General features: G+C 61.7%; 1 protein-coding gene across 3 annotated transcripts; it reads left to right on the top strand.

Annotated features, from left to right (window-relative positions):
* Window positions 1-788: 788 nt before the first annotated feature.
* On the top strand, window positions 789-18,109 carry JUP (junction plakoglobin). 3 transcript variants are annotated; one of them, XM_014260134.2, is made up of 15 exons: window positions 789-864; window positions 10,144-10,376; window positions 11,335-11,588; window positions 11,754-11,992; window positions 12,374-12,575; window positions 12,987-13,131; window positions 13,480-13,583; window positions 14,534-14,872; window positions 15,263-15,418; window positions 15,563-15,682; window positions 15,842-15,992; window positions 16,096-16,217; window positions 16,470-16,509; window positions 16,846-17,012; window positions 17,245-18,109. In XM_014260134.2, the coding sequence occupies exons 2-14, from the start codon at window positions 10,151-10,153 to the stop codon at window positions 16,989-16,991; spliced, it is 2,244 nt and encodes a 747-aa protein (XP_014115609.2). In that variant the 5' UTR covers window positions 789-864; window positions 10,144-10,150; the 3' UTR covers window positions 16,992-17,012; window positions 17,245-18,109. The 3 variants fall into 3 exon arrangements, with proteins under 3 accessions (XP_014115609.2, XP_087924261.1, XP_014115611.2); XM_088068135.1 differs by having other exon boundaries at window positions 841-905; XM_014260136.2 differs by lacking the exon at window positions 789-864 and adding an exon at window positions 1,974-2,241.
* The last annotated feature ends 402 nt before the right edge of the window (window positions 18,110-18,511 follow it).

The raw sequence follows: 18,511 nt of genomic DNA, 5'->3' as shown, positions 1-18,511 counted from the left end.
AGCTGTGCTGTGCCCTGCCGTACCATGTCGTGCCGTGCTGTGCCGTGTGCCCATTTCCTTGTGCCGAGAGCTCTCTCGCTGTGCTCCGGATCTCCCGCTCAGCGCACAGCCATCAATTCCCTTTTTCTTGCAGAGGCGGTGGAAGCTCTGTCTCTCACCTCCCTTGGGAGCTGAGAATCCCCGCCTGGCAGCGCTCACAGCCAGACGTGCCAGGAACCGTACAGGCAGCGGGGGTGCAGGATGCTCCCTCCTCATCCTCACCGGGGCAGAATCCTCCTGCTCACCACACCTGGGGGTCCTGAGTTGGGCTGGGACGTATCCAGTGGATGACTCGGGCACTGGGTGACGGCGGCTTCGCCCGGGACGCGGCGGCAGCACCCGGCTGGACCGGTCCGGCGGGGACCGGGTTGACGCGGCTCCAGGAGCCCCGAGCCCTTCCCGAACGCCTCTTCCTGCCGCCCCCGCGCTGCTGCCTCGGGGGGTCCCCGCACGGCCCGGGGGTCCCCGCTCCCCCGGCCCTGCCCAGGGGAGGGTCCCGGCCCCACCTGGCCGCGCCCACTGACGTCACCCAGGTGGTCCCCTCGTGGTCGCGCCCTGGTTCCGCCGCCGCCGCGCCCCGCGCGCCCCGCCCCGCTGGCCAATCACCTGCGCCCGGGGGGCGGGGCCGCCGCGCCCCCGCCAATGGGGAGCGGATAAACACGTTCGTCGGGGGCGGGGCCCGGCGGGACCAGAGGTTGATGGGCGTGCGGAGCAGCCAATGGCGGCGGGGCAGCGCGGGGGCGGGGCCTGTGGCGGGCGGGGCGGCGCGCGGGGCGCTGCTCGCCTTTTGTTCGGGCAGGAGCGGGCGGGCGGCGGAGAGCGACGGTGAGCGGGGCCGGGGCACCGGGAACGGGCGGGGAGGGACGGTGAGTGGGGCCGAGGCACCGGGCACGGGGAGCCGCGATGAGCGGGACTGGCGCACCGGGCACGGGGAGCGACGGTGAGCGGGGCGGGGCAGCGGGCATGGGGAGCGACGGTGAGTGGAGCCGAGACAGCGAGCATCGGGCATGGGGGAGCGACGGTGAGCGGCAGTAGGCCGGCGGAACCGGGCAGGGATCGCTCTGGTGAGCGAGGGCAGGTCTGGAGGACCGGGCTGGCGGGGAGCGGTCCGGTGAGCAGAGTTGGGGCAGCCGGAACGGGGCCAGGGCCGTGGCCGTCGGTCATTCCGGGCTGGGCTGTACCGGGGCCGTGCGGACTCCACCGTGCGGGGCTGGGGAGCGGCCGCGCTCGGGGCGGGGAGGACCTGGGTGTCCGGGCTGGGCAGCACCGGGCGTCCCGGCTCGGCTCCGCTGCCGCCGTCTGGGGCAGGGCTCCCCGGGTGCTGCCCGTGGGCTCGGCCGGTCCTGCGCGGGACCAGCTGGGCGGGTCCCCGGCGCTTCCCGCATGGGCAGCCGGGCTGCCCTGGGCTGTCCCGGCCCCTTCCCAGTGCCGCGGGAGCCACTTTGGGAGTCGCGGCTCCGCGCTCCTGTGCGAGGCGGTGACTCGGTCCCCGGCCCCGCCCGGAGCTGCCGCTGGGCGGGCGAGGCCCTGGCACGGCGCTCGCCCGGTGCTGTGGGGCTCTTACGCAAACTGGGCTGCTCCGTGCCCAGAGTCCCACCTGGGGACACCGCGTGTTGCTCTCGAGGCCACCTCGGATCGCCTCGACACCTCCGTCCGTGCCCGCGGGGCTGGGACTACCCCTGCCCCCCGCCGGGCATTTGTGGTCTGGGGGCTGAGAGGGCCGAGGGGGATGCGGGTGACCTGACATCACCCAGACAGCCCCCCGTGGGTTAGGGGTGCTGGGCACAGTGCGGCCGGAGGGTCCCAGCTGAGATCCTGACAGCGGACATCCGCACCGGGAAACGGCGGGGAGAGCGAAACTTGGCTGTTTGTCTGATATTTGGAGAGGAGAGAGTGCTCTAATTGCGCTAGCTGAGTGATTAGCTTAATTAATCAGGTTTACAGCACAGATGAAAGGATAATGCTGAAATGTTGCTGGGAGTTGCCCGGAGAAGGCAAACGTGGGCTGTCATACGAGCGACGCGGGGAGATGTGTGCTGGGAGAGGAGCTCAGGAGGGCACTGCTGCTGCTGGGGACGGGACAGGGTGACCTGCGCCAGCCTTGTGCCTGCACGGGTGTGAGGACATCAGCCTGAACCCTCTCCGGCCAGGCTGGAAGTCCTTGCACCTCCGGCTTCCCCGCACCGCTGCTGGGGTGCCTGGGTGAGTTCCCTGTCTGGTTTGACGTTCCCTTCTCAGCTTCCCCATACCAGAAGGGTGGTGGGGGTGGGGACGCCCTGTGACACAGCCCCCTCAGTCGCTTCACCTCCTGCTCCAGCCCACGTCGTGCTGGTTTTGGCGCTGGTGCCAGCCCCGGCCAGACCGCGGGTCTGGTGTCCGTCTGCCATCGGCTGGTGGGGAGCCGGGAGCTCAGCTGCCGCGGGGATGGGGCTGGAGCGGTGCCGGGGGCGTTTGCTCCGGGCTATCAGCCGCATCCAGGGCAGGTGCAGCGTCCGCGGGGGCTCCTCCAGGCTCCGCTCTCGGAGTGTCCGGCCCAGCCGGAAACAGGGATGAGAAAATTATAGGGGTCCATTTCTGTGTCCTTGTCGCTGTCGGAGCTGGCTGGAAGGGTGCAGGGACACCCGCTGGAACTGTGTTTGCACATCTGAAGCCTGTGATCGCTCATTGTTTTGGAGGATTTCCATGAAGTGTCATGAAAAACCCGTTTTACTGCTAATTTGGCTTAAACAAGTTGGCCATCAGGACGGGGACGCACAGAGCTGCTGGCAGCGGTGGCTGAGGATTGTGCGATTGTGTTCGCTCCTTGCACTGTGGCCGCTGTGCGGGAGCGGGGACAGACGCGGGTCCCCAGGGCTCAGGGCGCTGGGGGAAGGTGGGGCGGCCGTGCGGGGCCTTTCCTCAGACAATGGCGTTCCAGTCTATTGTCTGGGCGATGTGCCGTGTCCTTGCCGGCTCCAGGAAGCGCGTCCATCACCGGGGAGGGTGAGGGGACGAGCCGGGCTGCTGGGAGGGGTCTCCTGGGGCTGGGTGTGCGAGTAGTTTGCGCACCGTGCCTGGAGCCTCCGCGGCAGCGCGGGTGAATCGTGGCCGGGCTGCAGCCGGGGGGCTTGGGGAATATCCCCTCTGGTCCTGGTGCCGCATTTCAGTGTATCATTCGGCGCTGCCCTAATCCCATTAACTCACCCCTTTGTTTCCCCCACCTGAAACCCTTACTCAGCCCTCGCAGGCGGGCAGGCACTGCGGTACAGCTGCACGGCTCCTGCAGTTCAGCCCGTTCCTGCGAGGACGGTTTCCCTTCAAGACTGTGGTTTGGTGTGGGAGCGCTTGATGGGATTTGGCTTTTTATCGCACTTCCAGATCTCCGGGATTTAAGACGGCGCTTTTGCCGGGCGCGCTGCCGCTCGCAGATGGCAGAGCCTGGGAGCGAAGCTGCCCTTGGCCCCGCTCCGCAGGCTTGGGGAACAGAGCCTTTGCACAGAGAACTTGCAGAACTTTAATTGCAGCATCTGTACCGACGCTTGCGCTGGTTTTGAAGGTTTAAATTAGACTGGCTTCTAATTAAAGTCGTTAAAAAGAAACGTAGTGTCTATTACAGCAATAGAAGCCTACCTCGGAGTTCAGCTGGTGCTTCCCTACCTAGACAGGGTGTGTGGGCACCCAGCATCACCCTGAGCCGGGGGCAGCTGGTCAGTCTCAGCCCCGTGTGGTGTCCCAGGTGGGTCTGTGTGAATGGAAACTCCTGGGCAGCTCTGGAGGACACCAGGGCTGCATTGGTGCTTGAATCGCGTTCTCTGCGCTGGGAGGGTTGGTTTTACCCCTCTTAGCTCATGGACATACTTGACAAAGTGATGGACAAGGGAGTGGGAAGGTGCAGGTACTGCTGCTCCAAAAAGGCCTCAAACTTGACCTCAGCACCATGTCTGTGCTTAAACAGGGCTGGCTTTGCAGCCACACCCGGTTTGTCGATGGCTGCCGAGGGGGGAGGTGAAGATGTTTCTATTTAAGCAGAGGTTTGAAATACCCTTCTAAATACACCATCCCCGATGGGTTCTGCGGCGGCTGCTGCCGGGCCTGCAGGCATCCTGGCACGCCTTGGACTCTGGGCTCCGGAATGGCTTTGGAAACAGGGCAGGAGCCTCGTGCCGCGGCTGCCGGGGCTTGTCGGGCAGCCCGCGACATCTGCGCTGGCTGTTCCCAGCCAGTCCTCGGTCTCCTTCCCAGAGCCGGAGCTTCTGGCGGGGTGGAGGCGGAATGCTCGGTGTTTTCCCGATATCCCACGCTTGGGTGATCGGACCTGGGCGGGGGTGGCCGTGCCCTCCGGGGGGGCTGTCCCGGTGCTGGTGGGGGGCACAGAGCCCGTGGGGGGTGGGTGCTCTGAGGTCCCGTGTGGCTTTTTGGGGTAGGGGGCTGGATGGAAAGCGCGTTCCTCTGTGTGTGGGGAGAGACCTTTGGCTGCTGGCTGTGCCTGCCGTAATCGCGGTGACGCGCGGGCAGAGCCCTGGTGACAAATCATTAACTTGCTCCGACAGGCCGGGTGCTGACGGCTGTTGGTGATAATTTCTTGTGAAGCGTCTGAACTTTGCAGCTGTAATGCAACTGGATGGAGAAATTAAGCCTGGGCTCAGCACCTCTGTGCCCCTCCTCGCTGCCCCAGCTCCTCTGGCTGGGCCAGGTGACAAATCCTGTGTCCTGGACACCGTGGCTGGAGCTGGGAACAGCCAGCAAGGTCCAGAACCTGCAATTACAGTGCTCTTAAAGAGCAACTTGTTCTTTGTGCTCATCAAAACAGAATAATGATTTTTGATTCTTTTATCCAGATGGAGTAATTGTGATTAATCTCACCATGCCAGTTCTCCTTTCCACAGACAAGTGGCAAATTCCCATCTTTCCCAGACATGATTCTAATCAAATCAGCAAACTATGAGGAGGAGATGTGTCCATGTGGGTCCTCCTGATCCTGGTGCCACTGCAGGTGGAGGTGTCTGTGCCAACAACTAGGGATGTAGGGAGGGGGATGTGGTGCCAGAGACCTCACTGTGGGTCTTTGGCAGATAAATGTCCCTGGGGAAGCCTTCCCTGGGCTGAGGGTCCTGCTGTGGGTCCTGCTCCCCGCACAGGAGCGGGGGGTGGGTGTCACGCTCACTGCTGTGTGTGCACTTGCAGCGGGAGAGCACTTGATGGATAATACTGTGTCGGTTTGTGATGTGAAGTGCCAAAACATCACAGCCTGGGCCTGGCGTGTGCGGGAGCTGTCAGGAGCTGTTAATTCAGGTGCAGGCGAGGCGTTTCGGGGACATGATCTGGGTTGATGGAGAGCATCAGCTGAGTGCAGCAGGTCGTGGCAGAGATGCCACGTTCTGGTGCTCAGGGGCGTGCAGCACCCCCAGCAAGAGGAACTGGAGCTTTGCATGAGGAATTCAGCAGCTCAAATGTAACAACATCATGGGAGTTGAATTACGAAAAAGGTTTATGGCCCCCTCCAGTGAAGGAGCCCAGATCTGAAGCTCCTGCACCCCACTGCCTTTCCTGAGTGCCCTGAAGTTGTCAGAGCTGGTGGGGCAGCCAGGAGCCATTCTGGACCTGGGTACATCCATACACAAAGGCCATGGGCTCGCTCCTTTGTGTGCAAGGCCAGGCCAGTGGTTTTGCCTGCTCTAACGAGAGGCTGATCCCCCGCCGCTGTCTCCTCCTCATTAAACTTCAAGCTGCTCTCGTTCCCCTTTGAATTCTTCCACTCATCTTCCCTGTAAAGCCCCATTGAAAGGGCTCCTGGTGCCAGGATCTGACTCGAACGCTTCCCATTGATGCTGGTGAGGTCTTGACAAGCTCCTTTCTCTGCCTGCTCCTGCTGCGTGTTGCTGAGGATCCTCTTCAAAACCACTGAAGCTTTTGTACAGTGTCTGCAGGGCCTTCGTTAGCGGCTGCCCTGGCTTTGTCAGCCCTTGGTGTCACTTCAGAGCACCTTTGGGCAGGGCCTGTGGGTGTTGGGGGACTTTGAGGTGCAGCTCTCCAGGGTGCAGGGGGCTCTGGGTGCCCTGGTCTGTGGGAAGGCTCCGTGCTGTGGCTGCCGAGCCCAGGACTGTCTGAGCGGGCAGTTGTTAATCCCCGGCTGCTCCAGGAAGGGGGGGACCGGAGATGGCTTGTGTGTAGCGTAAGTGCTTCTAAAATAGAGTCTTTTCTTGTGCTGCATTTATTGAATTGCCTTAACTGCCTCTTCCCTTTCCTTAAAAGCCTCGGTGGCTGTAATTGCAGCCACTCGCATGCTTGCACCGCTGAGCCCAGCCCCTCATATGCTGCTGCTGCTGCATGGGGGCCCCCCCAGCACTGTTGCTCTTTGCTCCCGGAGGATGTGAGTGAGGGTGGAGCTCTGGAGGAGCTCTGGCAGCCTCCTGTCAGCACCCACACTGCTGCATGCTGGGGTCAGGGCAGGCTGGACCTGCATGTGATGAGCTCAGGCTGCCCCTCGTACCCACTGACCCTGAGGCCCAAGTGCCTGGTCTGCTGCAGCCCCTGCCTGGGGCTTGTGAGGATGCCCTGTGCCCTTCACCTGCTCCCACTGGGGTGACCCCACACTGGGGATCACTGCTGCTCCCCAAGAAGCCCTAAAACAGTAAATATTTCTGCATGAAGCAGCACTCACTGCTTTCCTGCTGCTGTTCTGCACAGCTCAGCCCTGTCTGCCGGCTGTGTCCTGCCTGCTGAGGCTGAAGGCTTCACAGCAGCTGGTGAGAAGGGCTAGTCAGGCCTGGGGCTGCATGTTTGCCAGAGACTTCCTCCACAGACGGTGTCCCGGGGGGCCGGTGCTGCTTGGACGCTGATCAAATGGCTCTGGGGGCGGATGAGCTGCTGGCCGGTGCCCGACAGCCCGCGGGAGCTTCCTCTGCCTTCCTGGCTGAGGGAAGTGGTGGGAGAGGGATTAACCTTTTCCTGGCAGTGCCCTGCTTGACTGACTGAAGCCCCTGCCTGTCCTGGAGCCCATGGCTGAAGCCCCTCAGATGTCTTGGCCCCTTCCCCATTGTGCTGCAGGAGCAGGCTGGAGGTTCTCCCCAAACCTGCTGTCCCCCACATCTTCCTCACTGTTTCCTGGGGTATTCCTCACTGTTCCAGGAGAAAATCCTGTTTCCCTGGGGTCTAGGCTTGTATGGAGTGTGGCTCAGATGAGGCCTGCTGGCACCATGCTGCCCTCACTGTTCTTCCCTTCCCGCTCTGCCAGCCTGGTGGGTAGAGGTGAGTGCTGGGCTCAGCAGCAACTGTCCTGCCCACAGGCCTGATGTGGGAGGGCTGGGGCCCAGCCAGACGTGACCCCTGCTCCTGGCTGACCCTTCAGCGTGGGTATTTTCATATGTGCCCCAAATAACACCCTACTTCTCCCTCCTGCATCAGGCTCCTTCCCCGCTACAGCACTTCCTCAGAAACACTGCCAGGAAATGGCTCCAGCTAAGGTGAACCCAGGTGGAACCAGCACCCTGGTGCCCCTCTCCTGCTGATCCTGCTGAGGAGAACAGAGGACAGCTGAGGACAGAGCCACACTGTGGAGGATGGGGGAGAAGCTTGTGTCAGTGTCTGCCCCTCACTGAGTGATGAGCAGGGCATGCTTGACACAGGATTCAGAAAATGTCACTGCTCACTGCAGGAGCGTCTGACATTTGCTCCGCTGGCCCTGTCACCTCAGGTGCTGCTGGTCTCGCTGGCCCCTGTGGTGATGAGGAAACACTGTTAGGGGGATGCTCAGGGGAAGGACAGGTGCCCATGTCTCTTCTGTGGAGCTCCTGGTCCTGCTCTCCTGCTTGGAGCTTGTCTGGGGCCGATCACCAGAGCTCGTGTCTGAGCTCAAGGAGCTGCGCTGGCTTTTGATGTCCCTGGGTGCCACGGTGCAGACAGAGGGGTGGCTCATGCATAATGCAGGGCTCTGTACGGTGTCTGAGCCCAGCTCCTGGAGGTTTGGAAAATTAAGTGCCTGTCTGATGCCTGTAAATTGTGGAGTGGATGTCACTGCTCAACAATGGTGCAGCAGCATCAGCCCCTGCCAGATCTGTCTCGCTGCTGCCTGGGGTCCCTGCCCTGGCTGTGTGATCTTTTCTGCCCTCAGCTCTGTTCTCCCCCTGCCCATCTTGTCCAGGGCAGCTTCCCAGTGTTCTCCTGGGGTGTTGGGGCTCTGCAGGTGGGATGGGTGCCGGCTCACCCAGCTCCTGCACCACAGTGATGTGCCCTGCCAGTGCCACAGAGCGCTCTGCTGCCTGCCACTTCCACACTTGGTAAGGCAAGACTATTGCTTGAGTTTCCTGACACAATCTGGAGACTCTGCCACCATGGCCAGGATGACCCAGCTGAAGGACTCGCATTCCCAAATCCTGAAGCAGCACCGTGGCACTCCCAGCTCCGCACCCGGGCTCCCACGGCCCATCCCTGCTGAAACGCAGGGTGGGGAGCAGAGCTGTCTGTCCTCTCGCCCCTGGCACCATGTGTCACGCACTGTCCTGCCGCACTGATCAGACATCCCAGCTCCTATCCACCGTGGGAAGGCTCTGCCTCCACCGCCCTCCATTGCCTGACCACCGTGCATTATGCACAGCCCATTATAGCCGCTCTGAGGCTGCCAGTGCTGCTCGACAGCTCAAAAAATATTGTGTTGGCAGGAGCAGCGCCCTGCCGCGGCTCCGGGAGGGCGGCTGGGGCTGGATGCGGGGGGTTGCAGGATGCTCCCAGCCGGGGGGACAAGCGTGGCGGGCTCCTGTTTCCCATCTGGCCGCTGCTTCTGAGAACGAGGGCTTGGGATTCCTCCCTGGGAGGCCCGGCCCGTGCAGCTGGCGAGGGCTCGGCCGCTCCTTGGGAACAGCCGGCAGCGGTGGGACGAGCCGAGCCAAGCCCTTGCGCGCCGTGCCCCACGGAGCCGCGTCCTCGGCCACCACCCGACGCCCTGACTCAGCCGCCGGGCTGGCGGGGGGCTCAGCTCGGGGTCCTGGCTCCCCCAGGACGGTGCTGGGGCTGGTCCCTGCGGGTCCCGCGCTGTGCTGGCGGCTGGAGCGGAGCCAGGGGTGCGCGGCCGCCCCGGTGCAGCCCAGCGCAGGAATCGGTGCAGGTGATAATTAGGCTGTTTGGAGGTGGGTGCTGCTGCACCCAGGTATGCCGGGCGGCAGCTGCTCCCTTCGCTGCTTATCGCTTCTGAAACTCTGACTCATTCCACTTCTGCTCGGTCGGGAAGGGATAGGAATCCTGGGTGATGGGTCAGCGGAGGGCTGGGCGGGTGCTGTCTCCATCCCTCCCTCCCTGCCTGCCTCCCAACCCTCCCTCCCCGCCTGCTTCCATCCCTTCTGGCCGTGCCGGGGGCCTGGATGCAGGGCTGGTGACTCACAGCCCTGAGTGAGCTCAGGCATTAATCCATGAGCCATCTTCCCTCCCTCCCTCCCTGCCCTTGTATCCCCAAATTAAAGACAAGGAAATCCCAGCCCTGCTCCCAGCAACCTTGGCTGGTTTGTCCTGAGTGTTGGGATGTGCTGGGCTGCCCTGTCCCGGCGCTGAGTGGGGAGTGCCCAGCCCTGGACCACACCATGAGCACCCATGGGAGAGCTGAGCCAGTGGCTTTGCCTGCTTATTTTTAGGTGCTTTAGGAGTGTCACAGGAAGCTTCTAAAAAGGTTCATTTTATGCTTGGAGCTCCAGCCATATGGGGCTTGGAGCTCCTGGCATGTCCCCAGCTCTTTGCAGGTCCTGTTTCTGGAAAGGGATCTTAAAAAAGCTCATGGGCAGCTGGGGGACCCTGGAGCTTGTGGTGTCCCACTGCGCTGGGCAGAGCCAGCCCACACCTTGGCCTGGCAGTGGTGAGACACGGTGTTGTGAGACACAGCACCGTGAGACGCAGCCGCCGTTCATGTCTGAACACGAGCAACAAAGTGCTGAGCTTTGGGTTCGTCATCCCGGTGCCGCCTTTCATCTCCAGTGGGGGAGGAGGGCAGATAGGGATCGGCTCCATCTGCTCGTGGGTGCGCAGGGGCCGGCTGCTGCACGGGGGGCTGCCCTGCCATTCAGGGGCAGGAGAGGGGCAGGAGGGTCCTGTGGCAGCCTGGGCTCTCCCAGAGGTGTAACCTCTCCCCTCCCCACCCCGCAGAGCAGCCATGGAGGTGATGAACATGATGGAGCAGCCGATCAAGGTGACGGAGTGGCAGCAGACCTACACCTACGACTCCGGAATCCACTCCGGTGTCAACACGCAGGTGCCCTCGGTCAGCAGCAAGTGCCTGGGGGACGATGATGAGGTGTATGGGAAGCAGTACACCATCAAGAAGACAACCACCACGAGTTACTGCCAGGGAGGGAGCCAGAGCCAGAGCCAAGCGCAAGGTAAGGGGCTGTGGGGCCTGGCACATCTGCAAGCTCAGCTGCTCAGCTCCTGCCTTCCTGTTCCTCCCCCGTAGCCCTGCTGCTTCTGGGTACTCCTCCATGCTGGCTTCCACAGCCCGGGAGTTGTTGCTGCCTAAAATATGCTCCCTCCTGTCCTCCTTCCCAGCGCCAAGAGGCTCTTGCACGGGGGTGGCGCCTGGTCAGCCCGCGCTGGCACGGAGCTGCGCACACATCCGAGTGTGCCAGCGGGTTGGCTTGAGATGGGAACAGCTGATCCCGGCCCACAGATCTGCCACCTGCTCCACTGCCTGTCTGCCTGCTGGGAAACCTGTCCCAGCATGGCTGACAGAGCTGCCAGTGTGTGCTGTAACACTGTGCCACTGCCACGGCTCCTCCTGCTGAGGCGAGGACAACGTGGAGCCTGGACTGCAGGAGATGCTTCCCCCGGCTTTACCCCCGGGTAAAAGAGGGGGCTGGCTTGCTGTGCTTGCCTCTGCAGTTCCCTGTCAGCAATAGGTTTATTTGGAAGGTTTATTTGCCAGCCCCTGCGGGGATCAGAGCCCCCCACGGGACCCTGTGTGGTCCTTGTGCTGCAGAGATGGGGCCCATGGGTGGATACCGCAGTATCACACCTCAGCATCCCCAATGGGGAAAGCCTCAGTGTTCTCCTTTTTTCCGGTGCCAGCTGGTCCCAAGTTGCAAATATCCATAATTTTTTAATTAATGGGCCTTGTGTGACAACTGCCTCATCATGCTGCCTAATTGAGTGTTGTCTTATCTCTGTGCTGCCGGATCTGTTTACGCTTTGAAGCTCAAGCTCTGTGCAGAGTGTGCCGGGACTGCTGACGTGGCCGGTGTCACTGCGCTAAGCTCTTGCTCATCTCGTTGGGATTGGGAAGCAGGGCTGGGAGCGCTCCTTGGAGAGAGCCTTACGCTGCCTCCCTGTCCACCCCTGCAGCGGACATGGAGGCTCAGCTGGCCATGACCCGTGCCCAGCGTGTCCGGGCTGCCATGTACCCCGAGACGGTGGAGGACCGCTCGCTTCTCATCACCACCCAGCTGGAGGGGCAGCAGACCAACGTGCAGCGCCTGGCAGAGCCCTCCCAGATGCTGAAGTCAGCCATTGTGCACCTTATCAACTACCAGGATGACGCCGAGCTGGCCACACGTGCCATCCCAGAGCTCACCAAGCTGCTCAACGACGAGGACCCGGTAAGGAACTGTATCTGCTGTATGTGTGTCTGGGCTTTCAGCCTCTGCCCAGACGGGCTCCTGTCCTTGTGGGGCTCTGTGGCCGTGTCTTTCTCCTTCCTCTTGGCCAAACTCCTGGTTGCCTCTGCGGGACACCTTCCCACACGCCGGCTCCTCTCCCTGCAGGTGGTTGTCAGCAAGGCAGCCATGATCGTCAACCAGCTCTCCAAGAAGGAGGCGTCGCGCCGCGCGCTGATGCAGTCGCCGCAGATCGTGGCGGCCGTGGTCCGCACCATGCAGAGCACCAGCGACCTGGACACCGCCCGCTGCACCACCAGCATCCTGCACAACCTCTCGCACCACCGCGAGGGCCTGCTCTCCATCTTCAAGTCTGGGGGCATCCCGGCCCTCGTCAGGATGCTGAGGTACACAGTGGTGGGGGGACTCCAGCGGGGATGGCAGAGCCTGGCAGCCCCTCCTGGGCTGGGGGCAGAGGAAGGGAGGGCTCAGGCTGTCCTCAGTGTGGGTCCTTCTGCTCACCAAAACAAGGGAGTGGGACACTGTGAACCTGTGAAAACCCCTGGGGTTTGCTGTGTATGGAGACTACATCGGGGCAGGAGGAGGGGAGCAGCTCCCTCATCCATACTGCCCTGGCCACAGAGATGGAGCTCAGGCTCTGAGGTGTCCCTTCCCTTGCTGAGGGGTGCTGGGGGGTGCTGGGCTCGGGGCAGCCCCGGGGGCTCTGCTGCAGCCTGGTGAGCACGGTGTAGTTCCTGCACTGACGTGGTGTGTGCTGCCGCCTGCAGCTCGCCCGTCGAGTCCGTTCTCTTCTATGCCATCACCACCCTGCACAACCTGCTGCTGTACCAGGAGGGGGCCAAGATGGCTGTGCGCTTGGCTGACGGGCTGCAGAAGATGGTTCCCCTGCTGAACAAGAACAACCCCAAGTTCCTGGCCATCACCACTGACTGCCTCCAGCTGCTGGCCTATGGGAACCAGGAGAGCAAGGTGGGATGGAGATCACAGACTGACAGAGATGTGGGGAAGGCAGGAGGGGGCTGGTTGCCCACCTTTGCACCTCACAGATGTGCAGCAGGCAGCGGTGGAGACCCCGGCATCTCATGTGTCCTTGGTGACGTGACCGGAGCATTCCTGCATGCCAAGGGGTTGGAGCTCCTGCCTTGCTTGTGTCCTGGCATGAGCTGGGGAACCTGGAGAGGGGGTCCCAGCAGCCCAGGACTGCCACACCCCAACCCTCCATTCTTGATTCCCCGTCCCAGGAAGTGTTCAAGATTAGGTTGGACAGGGCTTGGAGCCGCCTTGTCTAGTGGAATCTGCTGCTGCCTGTGGTGGAGGGTAGAACTGGATGGCCTTTAAGGTCCCTTCCAACCCAAACCATTCTGGCATTCTGTCTTGCAGCTGATTATTTTGGCCAATGGAGGACCCCAGGCCCTGGTGCAGATCATGCGCAGCTACAACTATGAGAAGCTGCTCTGGACCACGAGCCGTGTGCTCAAAGTGCTGTCAGTGTGTCCCAGCAACAAGCCTGCCATCGTTGAGGCTGGTAAGAGAGGCTGGGGCAGAGCCACAGGAGGATGAGTGGTGGTGTCAGGGTGCTGTGGCTGAGGATGTGTCCTCCCACATGTCTGTGGGACGGGCAGAGGTCTGCAAAGTCAAGTGAAGCCACCTGTGCTGGCCTGGAGTCCTGCTCTGAAGGCTGCTTAGGCATGTTCCTGGCACTGTGTGTGGGTAGGATCCATCCTGGCTGGCTGAGATTCTTTACTCACCACGTTTGGTGCTCTGTGTACAGCAGCATCGGCCGATGCCCAGCCCAATGCAGCCCTGCTGCCACTTGCTCTTCCTCCTGCTGGGCTGGCCAGGGGTGCTCACAGGACTGTCCCCTTCCCTGCAGGTGGCATGCAGGCATTGGGCAAGCACCTGACCAGCTCCAGCCCCAGGCTGGTCCAGAACTGCCTGTGGACCCTGCGGAACCTTTCTGATGTGGCAACCAAACAGGTGAGACTGCGGGTCCCGTGGTTGTGCTTCGGTGCCGTGTTTCGGAGCCGGGTGCCGGGCGGCTCGTGCCGGGCTGAGTCTGAAGCCTCATGTTCCCTGTTCCACGAGCTGCAGCAGCGCATGTGCCTGGCGGGGTGAGGGGATGCCCTGCTGTGCTCAAGTTACCCTGCAGCAGGGCTTGCCCTGCATCCTGGGGCGCTGCTCGCTGTCCGTGGCCCTGCCCGTGCCAGCTGGCTGCCAGCACTCCTGCGTGTCCCCAGTGTGGGGCCGAGGCCACCGCGGTCACTCAGCGGGTGCCACCGGAGTTTGCTCTGGCTCTGCCCCGTCAGCCTGTCCCGGGCTGGCTGCCTGCCTGCTCCTGGGGGAGTGCCAGCAGAGCTGCTGCCAAGGCTGCTGGGCCCCGCAGCCGGTGCAGAGGTGACCCCAGCCCTGCTCTGGGTCTGCTCTCCCAGCCCTTTGCTGCCTCCTGATGAGTTTTCCCATCTGCTGGGGCCGCTCCATGTGGATTAGCTCTGATGCAGCCTGGAAACTATTTTGGCTGTCATGGAGGCATCCCTGGCTCTGATGACTGAAGGGTTGAAGGAGGACATGGTCATGGTGCTTTTAACTCCTTCCTGTCCTGCTGCTGGCCAGCACAGCCAGGACTGGGGTCACTCCATCAGCATGTGGGGAGGGCTGGCAGGGGCATTGGAAGTGTGATTCCAGCAGGAGATATTAACCTCTGAGTGAATCTGCATGTGTTAGAGTGGCTGGGGCTCACCATGAAGGAGCAGCTTCAGCTGTGGAGGCTGGAAAAGGAGCCGTGGGGGGATGGAAAAGGAGATGTGTGGGAGTCAGAACACTGCAGCCCCCCCATCACTGCATGCTGGGGGCACGTGGGGCCCGATGTGGGGCTGGAATTTGGGTCTGGCTGTGTGTGCTGCTCCCACCTCCCATCCCCACTCCTGCAGGAGGGCCTGGACGGCGTCCTCAAGATCCTGGTGAACCAGCTGAGCTCTGATGATGTGAATGTGCTGACCTGTGCCACTGGCACCCTCTCCAACCTGACCTGCAACAACAGCAAGAACAAGACACTGGTGACGCAGTCAAACGGGGTGGAGGCCCTGATCCACACCATTCTGCGGGCGGGTGACAAGGAGGACATCACCGAGCCGGCCGTCTGTGCCCTGCGGCACCTCACCAGCCGGCACCCCGAGGCCGAGATGGCGCAGAACTCGGTGCGGCTCAACTACGGCATCCCCGCCATTGTCAAGCTCCTCAACCAGCCCAACCAGTGGCCACTGGTTAAGGTAAGGGGCCAGAGGGGTGTTGGGGGCAGGAGGAGGCCGGTGGCCAGGCTGGAGCGAGCCCCTCCTGCTGTTCTGTGGTGGGGTGGGCTGCTGAGGGGCTCGGCAGCTGGTGCTGTGCACGGAGTGATGGTGGCTGCTGCTGCCACAGCCCTGCTCCTCTTGGGTCGTGTTCTTGACAGCAGCTGACGAAGGAAGTGGCTGCTCGTTGGATTTGAAGCTCAGCTTGGGGAGAGGATAAATCCAGGGAGGGGGGAAGCTGAGTCAGCCTGCACCACAGAAGGGAGGGGTGGGACAGATGGGGAGGGGTGCAGCCAGTGTTTCTCTTGGGGAACACGTGCTGCTCTGACCCACAGCTGAGACAAATGGCTCCTTCCTCCTCCTCTCCTCCAGGCTACCATAGGCCTGATCCGCAACCTGGCTCTGTGTCCTGCCAACCATGCCCCGCTGCAGGAGGCCGCCGTCATCCCCCGCCTGGTCCAGCTGCTGGTCAAGGCTCACCAGGATGCCCAGAGACACGCGGCTGCCGGCACACAACAGCCCTACACGGTGAGTCCCCACCCCTTTGCCCTGCTCCCAGCACAGCCTGGCACCCCAGAACCCAGCCTGTCCCTGGGGGAACCCTGTGCCCACACTTCAGGTGGCTGTTCCCCGGTGTGTGAGGGTCCTGGCTGAGTTCTTGTTCCCTGGCAGGATGGAGTGAAGATGGAAGAGATTGTGGAGGGTTGCACAGGGGCGCTGCACATCCTGGCCCGGGACCCCATGAACCGCATGGAGATCTTCCGCCTCAACACCATCCCTCTCTTTGTGCAGGTGAGGGCTGTGGGGACACAGGGGCTGCACTGGGCTCCTCCTGCCCAGCCTGCACGGGGAGCTGCAGCCCTGGGCTGGTGGCCCCTTGCATCAGGACATGCCCAGAGCACAGGGGCTCCTTGCTGGCTGCTTCACACGGGCGCTGATCTCTCCTGACAGCTCCTGTACTCGCCGGTGGAGAACATCCAGCGCGTGGCAGCCGGCGTGCTGTGCGAGCTGGCCCAGGACAAGGAGGCAGCAGATGCCATCGATGCCGAGGGGGCCTCGGCTCCCCTGATGGAGCTGCTGCACTCCCGGAATGAGGGGACAGGTGAGTGCTGCCATGCTGTGCTGGGGACTCTCCTGGCACTGTCCCAGCTGGGGCTCTGATGCTGTGTGGCAGCAGGAGCTGAGGCTGCTGGCCGTCCCTACAGCCACCTATGCGGCCGCCGTGCTCTTCCGCATCTCGGAGGACAAGAACCCTGACTACAGGAAGCGTGTCTCCGTGGAGCTCACCAACTCCCTCTTCAAGCATGACCCGGCAGCCTGGGAAGCGGTGAGCATCCCAAAAAGATCTTTTCCCCAGGGAAACCAGGGGAAGTCAGGGGATGGCCCCGTCCTGCTTCCAAAAGCTGTTGCCAGCACGTCCAGCCAGAGCTCAGAGGCATTGTCAAACAGCGGGAGGTGGGAGGCAGGTGGGCTGTGGCCTCAGCTCCTGCGTTGTGGCAGCACCTGGGCTTGCCACCACGTGGCCCCTGAGCATTGTGAACATGAATCCCTTCAACTGTGCCACCTTCTTCTTCCCTAGGCTCAGAGCATGATCCCCATCAACGAGCCCTACTCAGATGGTGAGTATGGCACCAGCCCTCCTTGCCAGGTCCCTGTGGGCTGGGTTCTGGGGTGGGCAGTTCCCTCAGGTCAACAAGCCAGGCTGGCTTTAAAACCTTTTTCAGGTGGCTGTCAGTCAAGTGCCAGCCCAGTCTGCTGGGGATTGGGGGTGCACAGTGGGATGCTCAGCTCCCAGGGAGCACACACTGCTGGTGCCCTCAGGCCAGGGGATGGTGGGGCCCTTTTACAGCATCACATGTCACATGCTGCCCTGGGTGGGGGGACAAGGAGGTGGCTGAGATCTGGAGAAGTCATTGGCTGATGGGAGCTGAGGTTTCCACAACCCTTCCCTGCAGAGCTGGACCCTGGTTACCGCCCCATGTACTCGGGTGACATCCCCCTGGACCCCATCGACATGCACATGGACATGGACGGGGACTACCCCATGGACGCCTACAGCGACGGCGTCCGAGCGCCCTTCGCTGACCACATGCTCGCCTAACCCCCTGCAGCCCCACACCAGGTACCTGCCAGCGCACCTGGGACATGGGCTCAGCCCTGTGGCTGAGGGTGGCCAGGGGAGGCAGGGCTGGCCGATGGCACCTGGCATGCTGAGGGGTCTCTGGTGCCACCACGGGGTCCCTGGTGCTGCCATGGATCGGTGTCCCCGTCACCTGTGGGCCCAGGGGAGCCTGTGCTCTGGTCTCCTCCCAAATCCCCCCTCGGTGGATGACGGGAGTTCTCTGCCACTGCAGGTGTTCTCTCCATGCAGAAGAGGGTGGCCCCAGAGCTGAGCATTCGCAAGAAGGACTTGGGAGACAGAAGTGCCTGAGAAGACAAAACTTTTCCATTCCCACGAGAGGTTTTATTTTTCGATTTGTTTTCTTCGCTGTGGGTCTGTGGAGAAGGTCCTTCCTCCTGGGACTGCTTCGAGCACCTACTGCCACATTCAGCATCCAAGATACTGTTTCTGAAGCTTTAAAACACAAACCTTGCACCGTTAGTGATCTTTCATTGGCAAAATAGTCTTTTCTATGAATATATATTTCTTTTTTATTTTTAATATGGTGCCAATGGCTTTTGCCGTCTTTAAGTTTGTGCTTTCTAACTTCCCCACGATTTGTTCTGCGTGTTAGTGTTCTAGGAGAGGAATCTGACATGGAAAAACCCTTTGCTTCCTGCAAACTCCAACTGAATCAGGTCAATCCAGAGTTTGCTGAAAGCAAAGGGTTCATGTCCCAGGACCTTCCAGGGTGTCTGAGGTTTAATTCTTTCCCATCAGCCGCTGGGAGCTGACTTTGTGTCCCTGTCTTGCCAGTCCCCATAGAGGAGTGACTCCAGCATTAGGAACTGTGTCCTTGTACTGATCTTTGTTGCACATTTTAACCCCATTTCCCTTATCTTTGGTGAGTGGTGTGTTTCCGTCCCCTCCTCCCTTATCTAATGCATTTTTTAAAAGAAGCTTTAGATCTGATGGTGGTTTAACACTCCAGCTGGAAAGGGATGGACAGTTACTGGAGTGTGGGTCAGGAATGGAAGATTTTATTATTTCTGTAAGTTGTTTTTTGTATAGACCAAAGCAAAGAATAAAATAACCCCTGCAGCCCTGTGCTGCCCTGAGCCTGTTCTTCTGTTGGCTGGGGACGGTCCCTGGGGGCAGCCAGGAGAAGGAGCAGCCATCGCCCTCTGTGAGCCCATGGTGAGTCCCTCCGTGGGGCAGAGTGGGAACTTCATTCCCTTGCTTGGCACCTGCTTTGCCTGGACGTGGGCCCAGGCTGCCACAGAGCACGGCAGGATACCGAGGTTCATGTGCCGTGCTCAGGACGGGAGCAAGCAGGGACAAAGCAGCAGGAGCTGGTCTGGGAAGTGGGACTGGGGGGAACATCCTGCCCCAGCTCAGCGCCGTGGCTGCAGCCAACCCCAGTGCTCAGGGAAATGGATCTGCTTCCTGCCAGGGCCCGTGCCAGGACCAGCGATGAGCAAAACAACAGCTGCTTTCCGGGCAGTCCCTGCAGAACCCCG

The sequence above is a fragment of the Pseudopodoces humilis genome, chromosome 29 (genome assembly GCF_049639895.1).
Source record: "Pseudopodoces humilis isolate 2021_Gansu_Grassland_sample_001 chromosome 29, ASM4963989v1, whole genome shotgun sequence".
Lineage (NCBI taxonomy): Eukaryota > Metazoa > Chordata > Aves > Passeriformes > Paridae > Pseudopodoces > Pseudopodoces humilis.
This window is presented reverse-complemented; position numbering and strand designations above follow the sequence as displayed.